Here is a 20011-nt window from a genome sequence, read left to right as displayed (position 1 = left end):
TTGGTATCACCCCAATGCACCAAGCCATCCCCAGGCTTCACCCCCAAACGCCACACCACACACCCCTCAACTCCACACATGCCCTCTCCCTCCCCTCAGCTACTTATACTGCGGCACCCCCTGCGGCGGCGGACCATAACCCGGCGGTGCACCACCACCCGGCGGACCCTGTCCTCCATACCCATTCATCGGCATAGCCGCACCACCCTCCTGCGGCTTACCCCCATTGGCAAGATGCGCCAGTTCCGGCCGATACTTGATATCCTGCCAGAAATTGCAGACGTGGCACCCCACTTCCTTGCGTGGCTTGAGGCTGAATGGGATAACGGGGATGAAGCAGAAGGTAAACCATTCCCAGCGCTTCATTACGCGGCCGGTGTTGTTGCCGCAGTTTTGGCATTGGAGCGTGAGGTTTTCGGTGCCGGCGAGGCGGGAGGTAAATGCTGGGAGGTGTCAGTGACTGGTACTGGTAGGGCTGGGAGTAGGAGGTTTGGGGGTGAGAGAAGGGAGGAGGGTTGGATTGAGATAGGTTGAGGTGAAAGGGAGGAGGGTGCTGGTGTATGATGGGCAGACGTACTGTGTGTTCCGCAAGTAAAGAAGAAAAACATGATTGCGGATTATATGCGCGTGTAGCGCAAAGCTCGTTGTGATACGTGTGTTTCCCTATTCGGGGGCGGGTTTCTCGTCGCGGTTGGGCCGGTGGAACGATGCGCGTGCGACAAGTGGTACGGATGCTACGCGTTCGGTCGTTGCGTGATGTTCGTATGTACTACTCGTGGATGTGATAGCGCGTGGTATGGAGGTTTAATGGTACTGGGAAGTTTGTCTGGAAAGAAGTAGAATCGTCTGAGATATGTTGCGGTGGGAGGCGCGGGTTTCTGGTCGCTGGTAGAAGACCATTGGCGCCGAGGAAGCTGCGTCATCATCGATGCGTCTCAGCCACACCTGGCGCTTGGCTTGGGGATCCATGGGGCTAGCGGCATTCCCCGCGGCGCTTGTTACATGTATCTCCACGTGCCTAGGTACGTACTTCAGACGTGTCGATGCCTTGGTATATCAATCATTGCATTGCGCAAGATGCAGAGTGCAAGAGCGGAAGTGTTGGCATGTGGTTGAATTGGATGTGGCGGAGGACTTGATCGACGGCTAGCTCTTACCTGATGAGGACTGCTGCGCCCGCATCGTGATTCGCAGTGGATGTCAGTCACCTGATCACAATCACGAGGCAAATCACAGATAGCTGATGGAGTTGGAACATCAACTCTTTATTATGGTATCGAGCAGTAGCCTCTAAAGCCACTCTTGTCGGAAAGAGACTCGTGACAGTCATTAAGAGTAGGATAGTACAAGCCCTTCATTATCCTTCGCACGTCAACACCGATGAATCGCAGAGCCCATAGACCTCCGTTGGAGGATCACATCCATACTACGAGAGTGAGGCAGCGTCTCTCAATATGAGAAGAGACCCAATGCTGGCTCTACAGAAAAGACCTGAGTAGAGAGGATGGACGAGACTCTTAGAGGTCACGGGCGCCTTGGTCCAGTCGCATTCGTCTACTGAGTCTTGAAGAGCAAGATAGCACAGTGGCCGAGGTAGAAGTAGATGAAATGCTTCGTTTCTGCAATCCAGTCAGATATCATTGAACGAATGTTTTATAATAGAAAGGTTCAGCTTACCATGCGTGACAAAGCTTCCAAAGTTGCGGCCAACGATGCAGTGCCATGTGGCGCCCTTCCGGCTGTCGAACTAGAAAGTAATTAGCGCGCGCTTCCTGTAGCTCTTGGAGACATGATCATACCTCTTTCTTGATGTACTGAGCAATGTCCTACAGGTGGAGGGTCAGTACGGTCCCAGGGTGGCCTCGGCCTGAGCGGAAAACGAAGACCTACCTTCTCGATAGTGAACTGCTCCATAGCCGTCTGTGCTACAAAATGTCAGCGTTCCGTCAGCCGCATGTTGGAAGCAGTTGACTTACCGACTTCAATGGCCTCTTGTTGCATCTCGTCGCTCTGTCACACATGTCAATATGCATCCGGAAGCAGCAGCCTAGCTATCCCGTACCATGTCTGCAGACTTGATTTGAGCTGCATACTGCATTAGCTTGTACTTTGGCAGACGTGTTGACAGGAACAAGGGGTCTTACCATCCTGCTTGTGGGCATCTGACTTGTCGCTGGCCATGGTGTTGATCTGTATGTGTATCAAAGGTTGAGTGATGTGGTGTAGCTTCCTTCAAAGTAGGCAGCTCTTATAATGCGCGTGGTTGAGTGAGGCTTGTCCAGGGCCTTGTCATGATGTTTGAGCAGGCGCTCGCGGCGGTCTGCGCTCGGGCCTTCCCCGTGAGCCTAATGCGCGCTAGTGGACTGCCGGCCCATGCGTCGTTCACTTTTTTCTTCAGAACGCGACACTGACATCCACTACTCCTTCCACGACACCACAACCCGGGCAGGCAAGACTCTTACAGCATGGAGTCGTCACGCATATTCGTGAGGAATTTGCCCTCTCACTTCACCGAGGATGACGTGCGGAAACACTTTGCCAAGTTTCCCGTCACTGACGTAAAGTTCTTCAACCACCGACGCATCGGCTATGTTGGCTACAAGACGCCCGAAGATGCTGCAAAGGCTGTCAAGTACTTCAACAAGACCTTCATCAAGCTCACCAAGATCTACGCAGAGATTGCGCGACCTGTATGTACTTTGCGACCACGCTGGCGACAAGCGGGGCTAACATGCGCAGATCGCCGACAAGGAACTGCCAAAGTCACGGCGGCAGCAGAAACTCGAGAAGAGCGCCCCAGTAAGCGACGAGTACCGACCGGAACGGCAAGAGAATGACCTCAAGCGAAAACGAGAGGAAGCCGAGCAGGACCCGAAGCTGAAGGAGTTCTTGGAGGTCTATCAGCCGCCGTCTAAGACCAGCATCTGGGCCAATGGCGATACCCAGTTCAATGAGGCACCTGTTGCAGCCGCTGAAGAGGTTGTACCGGCGATTGCTGTACCGGAGGACGAGAGCGATGATGAATATCAAGTCATCTCGAAGAAGCCAAAGATTGCTGAAGAGCCTGCGACCGCGCCAGCCCCTGCAACCCCTCAGCCCACGCCCGCCGAACCAAGTGCAGCAGCGACTCAATCAGAAGCTGTAGAGGGTGGCGATGCGATGGAGGACGTACAAGTAGCGCCAGCCGTCGAACAAGGACCTGTCACAGATGAGGACTGGCTGCGGTCGAGAACAAACAGGGTTTTGGAGCTCGTGGAAGATGATGAAATGCCATCAGCTAGCACGGCTCCTGTCGCTGTAGCACCGAAACCAGCTGCCCAACCACGCGCACCTGCTGAGCCTTCACCGGCCGTTGCCGACGCACAGCCAGAGCCACAACCCCCGGCGGAAGAGCAGACCGATACTGCTGCCGCGCCTGACGAGGAGGACAAGATTCGCGAGACTGGTCGACTGTACCTCAGAAACCTGCACTACGAGGTGACAGAAGATGAGATTAAGGAACAGTTCTCCAAGCACGGAGCTCTCGAGGAAGTAAGTCATCATATATCTCTTTCTTTACCCGCTTATGCAATGATGAACGTCAAGATAGGGACAACTGATGCTTCGGCACCTGAGGTTACCTTGTGAAAGTATTTTAGTAGATGTCTTTCTTATCTGATAGCGGCAACCACTCCTTGATTACACATGTACATCTGTACGAACAGTTGCTGACTAGGACAGGTGCATGTGCCGTTGAAGAAGGCAGATGGCAAGGGTAAAGGTTTCGCCTTCGTGCAATTCCAGAACCCGAGCGATGCAGTGGAAGCTTACCTTGACAACGACAACACCATCTTCCAGGGACGCCTCCTTCACATCATCTCCGCGAAAGCGAAGAAGGATACCAAACTCGACGACTACGAGATCTCGAAGCTGCCTCTCAAGAAGCAGAAGGAGATCAGAAGGAAACAACAGGCAGTCAAGGCCACGTTCAACTGGAACTCGCTCTACCTTAATGCCGATGCAGTCATGTCCACCATCGCAAGTCGCATGGGCATCAGCAAGGGTGAGCTGCTCGACCCTACTTCGTCAGACGCTGCAGTCAGGCAGGCGCATGCCGAGACACACATCATCCAAGAGACCAAGTCGTACTTTGCGCAGCATGGCGTCGACCTAGAGGCCTTTCAACGCAGCGCTAAAGGTGACCTTGCTATCCTCGTCAAGAACGTACCCCACACTGTGACGGCCGATGAGCTTCGAAAACTGTTCGAGGAGCATGGCAAGTTGACCAAGTTCCTGATGCCACCGACAGGTATGACAGCCATTGTCGAGTTCTCCAACGTCGCGGAAGCAAAGACTGCCTTCATGTCGCTGTCGTATCGGAAGATGAAAGACTCAATCCTGTACCTGGAAAAGGCCCCCAAGGATCTGTTCAAGGAAGGTGTAGCAACCAACTTTGTGCAGACCACCCCGTCCGCCCAGCCTTTGCAGTCCTCACAGCCCGGTGTGAAGCTTTCTGCAACTGACCTGCTCGTGGACGACCCTGAGCCCGAGGCTACAAACACCGCCACTTTGTACGTGCGCAACTTGAACTTCTCCACCACAACTGAGCGTCTCACGGAGGCGTTCAAACCTCTGGCAGGTTTCCGGAGTGCCACTGTCAAGACCAAGACCGACCCCAAGCGAGGCGTGCTGTCCATGGGCTTTGGTTTCGTCGAATTCAACAGTCCAGAGACTGCCACTGCAGCTTTGCGAGCCATGGATGGACACGATCTCGAAGGGCACAAGCTTCTCATCAAAGCTTCCCACAAGGGCGCCGATGCCGCCGAGGAACGCCGCAACGAGGATGCAGCAAAGAAGGCGGCAAGCACGAAGATTCTCATCAAGAACTTGCCGTTCGAAGCCAGCAAAAAGGATGTTCGTGCTCTGTTCACTCCTTACGGTCAGCTTCGATCCGTACGAGTACCCAAGAAGTTCGACGCTTCCTCACGTGGTTTCGGTTTCGCAGAGTTCACCACCAAACGCGATGCTGTCAACGCCATGAACGCATTGAAGAACACACATTTGTTGGGCCGTCGCCTGGTCCTTGCATTTGCTGAGACGGAGTCTGATGATCCAGAGAAGGAGCTGGAGAAGATGCAACAGAAGGTGGGAGCACAGGCCAACAAGGTCGCCTTGCAACGCCTTACAGAAGGTGGTCGCAAGAAGTTTAACGTTGCAGGCACCGATGATCTAGACGACTGAGCGCAAGAGTATTCCGATAGGAGTTGCGCGCGCGACACCGTCATACCTTGACGCCATCCCTTGCTCCCCGGCCACACAAGCTAGGCCGCCCTTTGCCGCGGTCCGTAGGAAGTAGTAGGGGTGCTTTGACCTGCTGCACGACGCTATATCTAGAACACCGTTTTCTAAGCTTCGACAGGGTATATCGCCAGTGGATTGCATCAATGGGCATGGCCACCACACGGCGTTTCAGACTACTCCAAAGGGAGTAAAGAAGCCATGAACGAGACGTTTGTCGATCATGCAGACTTGACGTAGTTTGTTGTTTGCGGACACTGACCTCTATCCTTGCTTTGAGCAGTCCGTGATGGCTCTGTTCGCCTATGGCCAATCAGGTGACTGTCGAACAGATGGCAGTTTGACTCCATGCCCTTGATCACTCTGCTAACCACGCTACATTTACCATTACAACAGCAAAGGTTTCACGAGACATGTGATCAATGGCCAAAAGTCGAACTGGGACTCTTTGGAGGCCATGATGAAGGCACGACGCACTCCAATCTTAATCTTGTGGTACTGGACTGTCACCCCGATGACTGGCCCCTCTATCAATTTCCGGCTAGCGGAAGTCGTATTGCACCCTACGGTCGGTGCTATGGCCTACGTGCCTATCATGTAGTCCTCCTGCCTAGGGCCCGTCATCTGGACCATACTTTATCAATGCAATCATCTGCAAACCTCGCCGCATACCCAGCTACATTCTCGTCTTCGTTCACCACGCTCGTTGCTTCAACTGCTCAACATTCATTGCTTTGTACTTCAAATCTCATTCATACTTATCATCGCTGGTTTCATATTCTGAGGTTTGCATGCCATAGCCGCCATGCAGGTCCAGTCACCCCAGCCCTTGTCCAGGCTGTCGGCGGACATTCCCCTCTTGGAAGGTACTCCGGTCGATGGATCGCCACAACATCGAGACGTCCTCCACGAGCGTTACGCTGCGCAGTCTCACAACACTCATAGCAGTACAGCCTCGCCACAAGTGGGACAAAGAAGCAGTCTCAGCCCCAGCGACAGCTCTCACGCACAGCGGAGCGTCGCCACAGGAAACTATTACACGGGCAATGTACACGCACAACACATCGGATTGGCAGGCTTCGGCGTCGAGAGGTCGGAGAAGCAGATCAGATGCGAACTCGGGCGACTATACAAGCTACTTCAGCGGTCAGAGAAGTACCAGACATATCGCGAAAAGCAACCAGCTCTCACACCGGCCGAAGTGGTCGCGAGAGACGCTGCAGAGAAAAAGGAGCAGGAAAAGAGAAAGGCACAGGGACTACAGCAAGAGAAGGACAAGACCGTCTGGCCTGACTTCTTAGAACAAGCCTTCTGGACAGGTAAGTTTTCATTTTCATTACACCTCATCTCGCAGTACGTCTGTCTCACTACCTGCGTTTTCCACTTCTATTCTCCCACCACCTATGATTACGCAGCTTCACGATTCCAGCCCAACATCTGACAAACACTCTACAGCACTCGTACGATGGCCACCAATGGGAAGGAAGAAATACATGCTCGAAGGCACCCAGCGAGGGCGGAATGAGCTGATCCAGGATTCTATTTACAGAGACACTGGTATCAGACGCGACCGCAAACAGGTTTCCAGCCATCTCCAGGTCCTCAAGGACAAGCTCAGAGGAGTTCCTGCTGGTGAGTGCCCGTCTCGTACATCGTGTAACGATCGGCATCAGCCTCTTCTCATTCGCCCATGACATCGGGGCAACGGTCCCGCATGCGTCGATCCAGTTTCAAGTCGTCAGAGCATTCCTTTCTTCCAAAGTTCTTCTAGAAGGCAGTGGCGGTGGCTTTGCGGTTGCTATTCCTGGTGTGATTGGGAGGGTTCCGCTAGGGACTACCAAATTGAGACTAACCTGCGCGACAGTTCTACTCTACATGGCCACACCAGAGGACGTCTCTAAGCGCCGATCTACGAATACATCCGCCCGGTCATCCTATTCGTCACAGCTGCATGGCCGCCAACATGTGCAGCGCACAGAGTCTGTTACCAAATCCGATTCCAGTACCTCCTCGCCGCACGTTCTGCCGCATTGTAGCGGCCCACAATCCGACCTCGCCCTGGCTTCCGGCCCAGATTCTGATGCGCTGTCTTCTTCATTCGCAGTCACGGGCTTCAAGATCCTCCTTGGGGGTGATCATCAGCCCATGCACTGTTTGGCTCAATCACAATCGCATGGCAGGCTCGATAGCTCGGATGTTGTAGATCTTGCCTCTTGGCGCCATCAATACCGCGAGTTTGACTTCCTCCGATTTGAGACCGAGGAATGGATGGAGAACGGTCGGAAAGTGTTGGTCGGTACCGCATCTACTGCCTTGATGACAGAGGTGCCGCCAGATGCCGACCTAACCATCATCTTCGATCTTCAATCGCATTCCGATTTGTTAAGATACGACTATGTGGAATGCATGACGCGATTTTACAACAGCGGCGACAACGTAATCGACCCGCAATTTGACCGCGCGAGGCATGACCGGGAAGAAACGCGATCCACTTGCGAATATCGGCGAGACCCCCAAGGCTCTCAAGGTGTCCTGTGCGTGCAATTTACAACGCAGCCATGGGCGAGGCATGTGAGGGAGAACCAGAACCTGACGCACAGAAGCGAGGAAAGTTGCAAAGAATCGCTTCAACACCTGGTAGCAATGCAGTACATATATGGTGTTGTTGCTAACACAGGCGAGGTCAGATGCCTCACTACAGTTCTTTGGAGGTTCCAGCAGACGAGTGAATCTGCAGAAGTTGGCAATATTGAGTGGCGTTCCGTGAAGTTCGCTGATCATCGGTCAGCTGCAGAAAAAAGATCTTGTTATGAGGCAATATCCAAGACTGAAGATTCGGAAGACACGGAACTTGGTCACAAGCGTACTCCGGCCATACCAACGTCTACACATATGGATACGACGCCTTATTACCAAACTACACAACTACCACTGGACTTGGCACAGACACATATAAGCCACCACTCATACGAGACTGAATCTCACCATGCTTACTTGCCACCACCTCTCTCCGTCGATGTTCTCGGATCAATGCAACCAGATTCAGTCCACCTCGACACCTCGGTGGCCACCACTACTACTGAGTTCCCTGGCGAAAGCTTTGCACTATCACGTACTTCAGGCATGGCATCGCCGAACACACAAGGCAATGACTTCAACTTCAACGGCGGGCACGTGGGTATCAGAGGCAACTTCGAATCTGGCAACCCCCAGGTATATGGAGGCTTCCTTAGCCAAAGCACTGGACATGAGGGATTGCATACGCTCGCTGGACTGGAGCACGATGAGCTCGCAACCATGGGGCTTGCTGTCGGCGAACATGGACAGCTGATTCCAGTGGATGCAAACAACGATCTGCACTATTCCAACAATGCAGCTTGCTATTCGGCCAAACCCAACTGGCAGCACGCACGTCTCGTTTCGCACCTCGATAATGCAGCAGAACAGTACCGTCCTTACCTCGGCCACGATGGCCATGCTCAGGTAGCACCAAATCAAGGCGCTGTCCATGGCCATGACCCATATCAGCAAGTCGGTCAAAGACAGGATTCAGTGGCGGGTATCTTCCCCAGCGCGAATCACACCTTTTGGGGTTTGCACGGGCTCCAAAGCCCATTCCAAGACGACATGGGTAGTAGTGTCGTTCATGGGACAGGACACTTGGAAGAGCAAACACACGGTCCAGACTACGGTGTGCCGGGTCTAGTTGAGAGAGACCAAACAGGAAGAGGTTATTAGACCTCGGTTGGCCCCCTTGAGGCCGCTTACGATGAAATGACTTTATGTTGGTTACATATGTATCATGTAGATTAAGATTAGCTAGATTATCGAAAGAGTATAGACGTCTCACGATGGCGAAATTTGATACCTATCTCGTACGACATGTCTCGACACACTGATCGCAAAATGCTCGTGTCCTGCACGTACAACTGCCCTTCTCTTTTCCGATCCCTTTGACGCCGCGAAGATACATGAAACATGGTCGACCCACCGACGCATGCATCTGACAGACACACCCGAGCCGCTCAAAACTACACGCTAGCAACGGCAATGGCGTCAGACTCCCGGCACAGGCATTAAACGGTCGATAGGGCGTTCCTTACGCTGCACAGCCGATCAACCTGCATACACCCCTAAAATAGACAAGATATGCACATGTAAAAGCTTTGATCTTCGGGGTAGGAGCCCCAACAAACGCTACACCCGATCCCGCATAAAGATCTGTAAGGACATTGTGGCATGTATGTAGGCGGAATCCATGGATGAAACTACGTAATTGCCAACGGCCGCGGTCACACCCGCAAGGGAAGCGGTGCGCCTCGGGTACCCTGGATGTCAGTCAGTCCATGGGCATGTGCATGATCCCTTTTGCTGCACTCAGCCACGATAACAGATGTTGTTTACCTAATGCTATCGCTACACCGCATGTGCGCACCGGCGTCATTACAGCCCAAGGTTCTGCAAAGAGCCTAAGGCGCGTCAAAGTCGACAAACGCGCTGGCGCGCGGTCACGCCTGCTTGCCCGCATTGAGCGGGGCAAACAGCGAGAAAGCTCCACTTTCAAGCGACGACACAGCAAGCGCTCGGCACGCTACTTCGTTCGCGGACTTTGCTATGGATACGGCGGGGGAGGATTTGAAGAGATACCTGATTGTTCCGACACTTTCTTCTTGTGATTCTTGTTCATTACTTCCGTCTTCAAGTCCGGTTGCTGGTAGTGAGGAAAAACAGATCTCGGCGAGGAGCTGCGAGGATACGAAATACGAGCAAACATACTCTACAACCAACAAGGCTGAGAAGAGAAAGATGGAAGTCGATACACCCACTCCGCCACCGACCTCGTTCGGAGGTGCGCATGCCGAAGCCATGGATGGAAGTACACCACTCGACGGGGTCATCAGTATGGACGATTTCATGATCCAGAACAAGGACGCCCATCAAGCCCAAAAGTTCGTCAAGGAAACCAAACAATCTACATCTGCTCCTCCCTCAAAGAAGCCCAAAACCCCCAACCAAAAAGCCACTCCACTTATCCCTGTAGCAGTCGGCGCCCGCTCCTCCCGGCACACAATCCTCCTACACGAAAAATACCAAGCCCTCGGCATCCCGCAACCACTGTTCACCTACGGAGGAGGCAGTGAAACGGGCTGGACTGTTTCCGTTTCCTTCCCTGGTCTGGATGATGCGGAGGAGCTGCAGGGCTTGAAGTTCGAGGAAGAGAGGAAGTTTAATAGCAAGCAAGAGGCCAAGGAGGCTATGAGTCAGAAGGCGTTGGGTGTGTTGGAGGAGCTGGAGAAGGAGGGGAGGGTTAAGAAAGGTGGGAAGGGGAAGAAGAAGAAGGGGGGTGATGAGGGGGAGGGAAAGGCTATGGAGAAAGGGAAGGAGGAGAAGGAGAAGGGGCCGGGGGAGAATTATGTTGGAAAGTTACTTGAATTCCAGCGCGCAACCGACTCCCCCCAACCCACATACACCGACTACCAATCCGGTCAACGCTTCTCCTGTATCATCACCATCGACGGCGAAGACCAATCCTTCGGCTGCATCTCAAACCTTTTCTCCTCCAAAAAGGCCGCTCGACAAGACGCCGCCCGCCACGCCGTCGAGCACTTCAAAGCCCTCGGCACCTGGCCCACGGACGACACCGCCGTCGGCGGCATCCGCAAGAGAAAGAAAGCCTCACCCACCGACCCAGACACCGTCTCAATATCCCCACTACCAGACAACTCCAGTTCCCCCTCCACACCCCCCATCCAAGCAACGACACCCACCCCCGCGCCCCCAGGCACACCCTCCTACGCCTCCCGCGTCGCCACCCTCGCCGTCACGCTCGCGCTCCCGACTCCAGAATGGATCTACACGCCCCACCCCTCCGATCCTACATTCCACAGCGTGTGCTGTTACTTCAAGGGTGCGGGACAGCACGAGGGTCCGATTGGGGAGGTGCGGAATATCTACGGCAGGAAGAAGGCGAAGGAGGAGTGTGCGAGGTTGACGCTGGAGTATTTGCAAGAGGTGAAGGAGGAGAGGTTGAGGTATGGGATTAGTGTTATGAGGGGGGTGCTAGGCGAGGAAGGTGTTGAGGGTGTTGTTGGGGCGGGTTTGGGCAGGGTTGGACTGGGTGAGAGTGAGGGAGTAGAGGCGGGTGGGGAGAAGATGGTTGAGAGTGTGGGTGGGAAGGTGAGGTTGGGTATGGGGCTTGATGGTGTGGATGAGAGGATGGGGGATATGGATGTGGATGTGGGGGAGAATAGTGAGGATGAGGTGTTTGCTGATGCTATGGAGGGCTAGGGTTGGATATCCATTTTATCCACTTGGGAGGCGTTGGACTTGGATAGAAGATGGCTTGTATAGGAGTTGTGGGGGTTGGACAGAGATGGGTTGGGATAGCCCATGTAACTTGCGTTCGGGACAAGAAGGACCTTGTGGTTGACTGTAGTATAGGCCTCTGATGCATACACATACAAGATACTAAGAGCCAGACCTCTTCACATCCACACACTCACGTCAAAAAGAATCAAACGCCCATGTAAAAGAACCAGTGCCATTCGCGCATCTCCTCGATAGACATATCTATTCTCCAGGTCTACCTCCATAGAAGAAGGTATGAAGTAGACAGCGCTAGTAGTACAATTAATGGACTCGCCTGGAGCGTGCATTTTGTATGTAATGTAGCAGCATCTCGATGCTCTCCGCGATAAGAAAAAAAGTAGAATATCCATCCGCACCATTCGCCGTGAAAAGGAACCCAGCGACAGCGACTCGTCGTCCATACATATACAGGTACAGAGCATCATTGAGCGACCGTAAAGCCTCTTCTCACACACACACACTCTCTCTCGCGAAACCACAAAATCAGAAACCCGGAAGTCGGCCGTTCTTCTAAGACGAAGCCACCTCGCTCTTCCTCTTGCTCCGATCGCGCTTCTTCTCCTTACCAGCCTTATCAGCCTTCTCCTTCTCCTGCGCCGCCGCGTTCTCTTTGTCGCCTTCCATCTCCGTGTTGCGCGTGCTACGCCCGGATTTGGCCTTCTTCTTCGCGGCGCCAGTCTCCTCGGGGGGAGTGGGTTCGTCATGGGAAGAAGCCGGGGCGGGAGCGATGGGTTGGGGCGCGGATTTCTCCTTCTTCTTCTTGTCTTTCTTTGCGGGGGTTTCGGCGACGGCGGGGGCGGTCGAGGTAGTGGCTTGGGGTGCGGAGCGCGAGGTAGGCAGGGGGACGGGCGTGGACGCTGTGGCGGGCGCGATGGAGACGGGGATTGAGTTGCCGTTTACAGCGGGCGTGGTCTTCTGGCGCTTGCGTGGTGTCTTTGCGGGGGGAGAGGGGGCTTTGGCGGGCGCTTCGTCTTCGTCTTCCGAGGAGGCGTCGCTGTCTGCGGCGCCGGCTTCGACTTCGGCTTCGATTTCTGGTTCGCCTTCCTCGGACGCGTCGTCTTCTTCGATTTCGGCGTCCTTGATGCCCTTTTGTTTGACGTATTCGGCCATTTGGACTTTCCACTCTTCCATGGAGTTGCGGTAGGATGCTTTCCATTCCTGTGGTTGGGTTAGTGAGACGTTGATTGTCGGGTTTTGTGATTGTGTGCTTACCTCCTTCTCTGCGTCAGAGAGCTCAGCCCAGCGCCTGTTGACCTCGGTCTGGACGGCGGCTGGAGCGAGTGTGCCACCGGGAGCGAGCGCTGCCTCCAGATCCGCCTTGACGATGGGACGCGCGTGTTGGTGGTAGAGGAAAGCAGCAGTGAGGGGCTTCTTGGGCGCATTGGGGTCCTTTTCCTTCTTCTCGCGCTTGCGCTTCTTGCTCTTGACGCCGTCAATTGCTTTCTCAGCAGGCGCGCCAACGTCTCCGGCTACGCTGTCCATAAGCTTTTGGCCACCCTCTACAACATTGGCGGCTGTCTTGATGGTGCTTGTGATAGCATCGTTCTCGGTTGAGACGTCGTCTTTTTCGATGCCAAGGACTGATGCGCAGTGCTTGTTGTAGTGGTCCATGAGGACGGTGATCTGGTGTTGTACGTTGACGAGACCATTCTGGAGGCTGTGAAGAGAGCCCAGAACCTGCGCGTAATTGTAAGTTTTTGCTTTGAAACCACGATGTATCGGGTCGCGTAGATTACGCGATCCATGTTACACAGACGTATCCATATGGCGACATGATGGTGGCGCGATAATGCGCGCTGACCGTGTGGTGTTCCGACGCGACGACAGAGCTATGCGCGCGTGTCGCAATTGCGATTGCAGAGTGCAAAAAGGGAATTGGGTACGTACGTGGTCTCTAGTCCGATTGAATTCAGCAACAGAGATCAGCAATTCGCCGGTGGCGGGCGTCTTCTTCTTGGGGACCATGTTGGGCGGCGCGGTATGGGCAGAGGTTGAAGACGCGTTGACGGGCGGGAGGTTGAAGAGGGAGGGCGCGGGAAGGGCGGAGGAGCGCTGAAATTTCGGGGGGTCGGGGGCATAGCTCCCTTAAGTGACAGCCCAGACACAAGCGAACGTGCCCTGACTTTTGGGCAGTCACCAGCCCATTCGGGGGGCACCAGTAAATTAATGCCCCCAAAATTTAAATCTAGGCTTACTTTTCGCGCCTGCAGCCTGTACAAAAGGCGCGTTTTCAAGATGCATCCATACAAACTGCACGCAAAAGTTATGCGCAGTCTCTTTTAAGCGTCTACTACCTTGTAGAAGCTATCGTCTACTTTCAGCGCGCATTTCGTCTTCGTCGCGCAGTGCATATCTCTGTTGCAGTGTGTTGTGCAACTTGGGTGGCGTAGGCCGCCTATTAGAGCGAGGGCGCCCATCCGCTGGGCAGAGTGCGCCTGGCAAGTGCCCCCAAGCCGCCCGTGATAAGGCCTCGCTTTGGTGCCACCTCCCCATCTTTGCCCGTGTTTCAGGCGCCGTTTGGCATCGCCTGCCGTCCACCACGCAACATGTCAATCTGAGTTTTGAAGAAGTCACAACTTTGCGCATGATGCACCATGATGGGATTTCACACAATTTTGCTCTCTTCCACATTCATATTTGATATCATTGCTCTATCTACTCCTTGAACCGCCCACCTTCGCTGACGTCAGGGTATACGTCAAATCGCCTCTGTCCATACAGTGGAACTCCCTTCCTTGTCTCCTCGATCTTGCCCGCCTCCAGTTCGCGGATGAGCACACCCTCCTTCTCGTCGAGCTGCTCTAGCACTACCGCATTAGGGTCAACGACCATGCTGTGTCCCCACGCGTTGTATTCAGCCTCCATATCTCTTGCTGGACTACACAGTCCAACGTAGACCTGGTTGTCCGTCGCCCTAGCCCTCGCCAACAACTCCCAATGTAACGCGCCGGTTGTGAGATTGAATGCGCCAGGGTATAATAGGAGGAACGCGTCCTTCCTCGCCGCGATCATGGCGAGCTCGGGGAACCGTATGTCGTAGCAGATGGCTATCGCAATCTTTCCGTATTCGGGGAGGTCGACTAGTGTGATCTTATTGCCTGGCGACAGCACCTCGCTCTCTTTGAACTTGATCTTGCCTGGGATATCGATGTCGAACAAATGCACCTTGCGATGAGTGGCGAGTAGCTCTCCACTAGGCGCAAAGGTCAAACTTGTGTTGTACAGTTTCTTTGTATCCTTATCATCCCTCTCCGGTATGCTTCCTCCAACAAGGTATACGCCCGCCTCTTTCGCCAGTTTGCTCAATGCGTGGAACGTCTGCGATTGCGATTCCGAAGGTGGGGAAGGGAGGAGCGTCTCGGCGTACTTGTCGAAGTACTTTGTTCCGTAGGGCGAATTGAAGCATTCGGGCAGGACTACGAGCTTTGCGCCGGCTTTTGAGGCATCGAGCACCTTTTGGCGCGCTGAAGTAAGGTTCGCGGTCTTATCGGCGCCTGAGGCGAGTTGGATGAGCGCAAGCTTTAGGGACTTTTTGAGGAGGGACGCCATGGTTGGTGCTTGTGTGAGGAATTGGTGAGACTACAAGTGAAATAATCCGGGGAAACTCGAAGCTGAAGTATATACAATGCGATGTTGGAGGTCTGGTTGGAGTGTTGGAGTAGAGTTGGGGTGGGGGTTAGCTCCAGATGTCCGCATGATGACATCGCTCGGACTCGCCGCCCCGATCATGGCGGGGTGTGCCTGCCGACGCGTTGGACGCGTTCCTTCACTCCTCAACCACACCACACCACACGCCGATATCGTCTACTTTAACAACATTGCGCAAGCGCGTCACTTATCGTCAAGCAAAGACACTGGCAATGAGAGATCTCGCATTCCATTATTCTTTTACACCACGTTGGTGCAAAGAAGACGATATCCCATCGCTTAATACCGCTGCCTTTACCATGTCCATCGATCCTTCCGACTCTCCACCATGGATGTCCACAATGGAACCATGAAATTTACTGAGTGTAGGTAATCGTCCAGCAAATGCCATCTTAACAACCACACGCTACCACCATAACATATTGGTGTCGAAGGAACTCTTGATAGGAAAGATCCCCAGATAGAAACCCCTCATGCGATCCATTAACAACATCAAGTTCGCAGCCTCCTGGTGATCCAGGACGTATGAACCAATCCGCTCCCGTACGCTATAAGGCAACCCCATCAGGTGTGGCGCTGGCGATCGCATTGTGGCGCGAAGCTTGCCTGTCTTCTTCCCAGGGTGCAGCAGGAGGTATTGTCGCGTGTCCTGATGACTACCGCTTTGTCCAAGCACAATGTACGCAAAACCCTTTGGCTTGTCCTCCGGAATCAACATTCTTGGCGCAGTCATCACAGCAACAACCTGTCGAGAGTACCTTTCGAAGGCGACGGTATCTGCGCGAAGGTATTCGAGTGTTGTGTTCGCGGCCTCGATGTCAAAGTGTGACTGGCTGTGGCCATCTTCAGACCACGCGTTCGAGCTAACGAATTCGAAGTGACATTTCGCAGCTGAGGGTGACCACATCGCCTTTACGAGTGGAGTAATGTTGGTACTCTGGTGCCATAAGTTATGCATGAGGCAGGTGCCCTTGCAACATCCATTGGCGACATCAATTTTCACCTGTCGGACATACTGCATCTGGGACCCTAGACACCAGTTCGCAGCCGACTGGATCTGTCTGAGTTCTTTTGTAGCCGACTGAAGGCGCTTATAATCTGGTACACAGTCGGTTGGTGCCTTGCCAAAGGCGAAAGTGTTGTTGCTGTACAAGACACTCGCGGCCTCGTCGTAAAATTGGCGACAGCTGAGCAGCAAGTTCATGCCGCCGCGGATACTGGTGAACGCATCCGACTTGACCGGTGCGCATGAACTTGGTGCGTTCTCTTCATCCTGGGTACTCTTGCTCATCGCTTGTTCTTGGTCCTCAGAATACTCGAATCGAACGCTTTCTTGGTGCTCAAAGAGGTGGACGTATATCATAGTGCGAATCTCGCCTGGCAGGTCGAGGATTGAGCCACCGCTGTGGGCTTTGCTGGCTTTCGTCCGCGGGATTTCGATGAATCGGGGCGCCATCTTGGATGGTTGAGCGTGAGTTGGGGAGTGCGTAAGACAGGACCTGGTGGGGCTGGTATTGATATGCACAAGGAGAGAAAGAAAATGCGGCAGCCTGGTTGACCAAACACATGTAGTGCACTGACCTGAGGGGAGCTTCGATAAGTTCCCGACTAGCTGTGGAACGTTACGACTTAAGGCGCACATCGCCACTACGGAATGTGCCTAGTGCACAGACATTCAAAAGGTTTCCGTTCATTGCTTCTGTATATGAACCGGCTTTTCGATCTCAAGCACTTACCGCACCTTTCAGCACTCAACTCTCTTACTCGAGCCAACAGCATGGCGCCGAACAACACGCCGATGCCGATCGCAAAAGGCAGCTCTACGAAAGCCAACCCGGATATCCTTTCCTTCCTCGATCTACCAGCCGAAATCCGAAACCAGATATATGGAATCCTCTTCACGAAAGATGCTGTAGACAGTCAGGCGCATCAACTGCACGACTGTAATTTCAGGCGTTGGTACCCGCCGCCCGCCGCAGAGTTGGCATCTTCGACGAGCATAAGACTAAAGAATACGGACGAGGATCACGTATCCTTCGTAAAAGACGGTTGCCATATCGAAGGTATACAAAGCACACGTGCACAATTCCTCGCAGGGAAGCCATTACTCTCAACATGTCGACAGGTCTATCACGAAGCCGTCACCACGTTTCTGAAGAGTAACACCTGGACCGTTGCATTAAAACGTTATACATCTAGATCCCAGCTTGTCACACTTTTACAAGACGCAGCAATCTTCTTGAGCGGACTTGGTTCTCAATCCGGATTGCTGAAGGGTTTGGAAATCGACATGGTGGGAACATGTTCTCCTACGTGTCAAGACCTTCATGTTTCTCGTGATATCCAGGACCCATACCTCGCTATAGCCACTAGCATTAGGTTCAAAGACTTGGTGAAAGAGCTCCACAAGCCTTCCAACAACGCTATCGACGTGGAGATTATGTTTGGCACTCCATTCAACCATCCAGCACGTTGCATGTCAACCCCTCTAGCCACTTCCGGCCTCGACCTCTTTCGTCTGAACAACGTACTCCGACTTTTAGTCCAGGATCCTCTCGGCTTTCTCAAATACGGCGATTCAGTACACGAAATCATTATTGATAGGGATGGCAGAACAGAGGGTATCTTCTTTGGTCGCTCGTTCATGGAACCAACTCATAAGCAGTATTTCCGCGTTTCCGAAAACAGTGACGCAATAACTCTCACCGCCTCCGGGCTTTTAGAACTAACTTTTTAATATAAACATAGTTTAATAATATAATTTTAAGAGTTAATTTGCTAATAATAGGCACTTAGGCTTACGTCTATATTTAATAGCTAGTACGTAAATAGTATTACTAATATACTTAGATAGAAATATACTATTATAACTTAGAAGAATAAAGCTACTCTTTACTTCTAGACTTAATCTCTACGCTTATTCTACTTAATACTTTTAACTCTATTTAACTTAACTTTTCTAACTACTAACTATAACTTTTATTATTATTATATAAGTGTTAGAGAGTATAAAGATATATTACTATAAGAATGTAAGGTAATTAGTATAAGTAAGAAAGTATATAAACGTTAGTTTAGTAGAAAAGAGTTCTATTATAAAAAGATTCTATTATCTAAAGTATTATATAAGAGTTTAATACTAAAAAGTATAAGTAAAAAATAAGATAGTAAATAATAAGATAATTCTAAAAAAATCTTATTAAAAAATATTCTTCTTCTAAGTAATTCTTAGGTTATTAAAGATTTAATTTATATAAGAATACTTTATATACTAGTATAAATCTTCTTTTTCTAGTAGTATAGTTCTATTATACTATTTAGAATGTATTAATTACTTATAGTATAAAAAAAAAATAAAGAAAAAATATAAAAAAAAAAGTAAAAAGCAAAATAAATAATTAAGTAGAGATGTTAGTAATATACTACTATAGTGTAAGTAGTAGGTAGATTTTAAGTAAAATAAGAAGCTTACTTAAAATCTAAGTACTAGTAATATTACTAGTATATCTAGTCTACTTTATATTTTATCTACTATAATATAGTTTAGATAAGCTAGTAGTAGAAGCTAATAGAGCTAGTGTTAGTATCTTAAACTAAGAAGAAAGTAGTAGAACTAGTAGTAGTAATATTATTAGAGAGTATAAAGTGCTAGAAAGTAATAATAGACTAGACACTAGACTACTAGTGTAAGTCTAAGAAGTCTTAAATAAAGAGAAAGAAGTTATTAGGTTCTAGCTCTAAAAAGTCTAGGCTAACTTAGCATTAGCTATAAATACCTTAGAATTACTATTATAGCTTAGTAGTAATTTATCTCTAGTCTTTTTAAAATAATATACTTAATTATAGTCTAATATTATATATCTAGTATTTAACTAACTCTATTATTTAATATTTAAATTACTCTACCTTATAATACTTTTATATACACTATTTAGATATAATAAGCTCTAAAGTAGATTTCTCTAGCGTAATATAACGTAGTAGTAAGTAAGCTATACTATTTTTACGCGTAATAAATAATAACTAGAAGAAATTAGCTTTTATATCTCTAGAGGTAGTAACACTATCTACTAAGAAACTTATAGACTTATTAGAAGCCTCTTTAAGTATTACTAATCTAGCCTTAATTATTAAAGATAGTAACGCGCTATTAGAGTCTATTTTAGAGCTAACTAAGCTTTTATAAGCTACTATTACTAAAGATAAAGATAAATAAGCTACTTTAATCTATAAACTTAAGAAGTTATATAAGTAGAAATAATTAAAGCGTACTTATTAAGATATAGCCTATTTTAGAGAATTAAAGTATAAAGTACTTATAAGTAACTACTTAGCTTTTAAAGAGAATATTACTTACTATATTTTAGCTTTAAGAAATAAGCTCTAGTTAAACTTAGAAGCTCTATACTTTAAGAACTTAAAGATATTTACTACGCGTAACTACTTATAGTATAACTACTAAGTACGTAATTATAAGGCTATTTTTAGAGAAGTACTCTCTACTTTTTCTATAAGTATCTAGAAGGTAGACTTTACTATAAAGTTTTTAGATAAAACTACTTACTCTACTTAGAACGCCTACTTCTAGAACTATATAAGACTTAAGGTGTTTTAGATATCTACTTAGAAGAAACTTAAGATAGTTATACTTAATACGCTTAGTTCTAAGTTATTATAATACTTTATAGCTTATAATAGGCTTAAATAGACTAAATAG

General features: G+C 50.4%; 7 protein-coding genes across 7 annotated transcripts; 2 read left to right on the top strand and 5 right to left on the bottom strand.

The window, feature by feature from the left end:
• Nucleotides 1-99: 99 nt before the first annotated feature.
• Nucleotides 100-608, bottom strand: J4E85_009101 (uncharacterized protein; the record flags this gene model as incomplete). The annotated part of the gene is made up of 2 exons (XM_051473325.1): nucleotides 100-443; nucleotides 578-608. The coding sequence occupies 2 exons, from the start codon at nucleotides 606-608 to the stop codon at nucleotides 100-102; spliced, it is 375 nt and encodes a 124-aa protein (XP_051322988.1).
• A 946-nt stretch (nucleotides 609-1554) lies between these two features.
• Nucleotides 1555-2181, bottom strand: J4E85_009100 (uncharacterized protein; the record flags this gene model as incomplete). The annotated part of the gene is made up of 7 exons (XM_051473324.1): nucleotides 1555-1619; nucleotides 1678-1747; nucleotides 1800-1826; nucleotides 1891-1925; nucleotides 1977-2010; nucleotides 2063-2085; nucleotides 2145-2181. The coding sequence occupies 7 exons, from the start codon at nucleotides 2179-2181 to the stop codon at nucleotides 1555-1557; spliced, it is 291 nt and encodes a 96-aa protein (XP_051322987.1).
• A 3901-nt stretch (nucleotides 2182-6082) lies between these two features.
• J4E85_009099 (uncharacterized protein) lies at nucleotides 6083-9015 on the top strand (the record flags this gene model as incomplete). Its single annotated transcript, XM_051473323.1, has 4 exons — nucleotides 6083-6596; nucleotides 6733-6909; nucleotides 7142-7888; nucleotides 8324-9015. The coding sequence occupies 4 exons, from the start codon at nucleotides 6083-6085 to the stop codon at nucleotides 9013-9015; spliced, it is 2130 nt and encodes a 709-aa protein (XP_051322986.1).
• A 1128-nt stretch (nucleotides 9016-10143) lies between these two features.
• On the top strand, nucleotides 10144-11565 carry J4E85_009098 (uncharacterized protein; the record flags this gene model as incomplete). The annotated part of the gene is given in 2 exon segments (XM_051473322.1): nucleotides 10144-11309; nucleotides 11322-11565. 2 exon segments carry the CDS (start codon nucleotides 10144-10146, stop codon nucleotides 11563-11565), a joined length of 1410 nt encoding a protein of 469 aa, XP_051322985.1.
• Nucleotides 11566-12156: 591 nt separating this feature from the next.
• J4E85_009097 (uncharacterized protein) lies at nucleotides 12157-13611 on the bottom strand (the record flags this gene model as incomplete). Its single annotated transcript, XM_051473321.1, has 3 exons — nucleotides 12157-12804; nucleotides 12859-13323; nucleotides 13534-13611. 3 exons carry the CDS (start codon nucleotides 13609-13611, stop codon nucleotides 12157-12159), a joined length of 1191 nt encoding a protein of 396 aa, XP_051322984.1.
• A 690-nt stretch (nucleotides 13612-14301) lies between these two features.
• On the bottom strand, nucleotides 14302-15195 carry J4E85_009096 (uncharacterized protein; the record flags this gene model as incomplete). The annotated part of the gene is made up of 1 exon (XM_051473320.1): nucleotides 14302-15195. One exon carries the CDS (start codon nucleotides 15193-15195, stop codon nucleotides 14302-14304), a length of 894 nt encoding a protein of 297 aa, XP_051322983.1.
• Nucleotides 15196-15700: 505 nt separating this feature from the next.
• J4E85_009095 (uncharacterized protein) lies at nucleotides 15701-16750 on the bottom strand (the record flags this gene model as incomplete). The annotated part of the gene is made up of 1 exon (XM_051473319.1): nucleotides 15701-16750. One exon carries the CDS (start codon nucleotides 16748-16750, stop codon nucleotides 15701-15703), a length of 1050 nt encoding a protein of 349 aa, XP_051322982.1.
• Nucleotides 16751-20011: the final 3261 nt, after the last annotated feature.

This window comes from Alternaria conjuncta (genome assembly GCF_024043145.1).
Source record: "Alternaria conjuncta strain BMP 0040 chromosome Unknown scaffold_15, whole genome shotgun sequence".
Taxonomy (NCBI): Eukaryota; Fungi; Ascomycota; class Dothideomycetes; order Pleosporales; family Pleosporaceae; genus Alternaria; species Alternaria conjuncta.
Note: the sequence above shows the minus strand (reverse complement) of the source record. Positions and strands in the feature narration are given on the sequence as shown.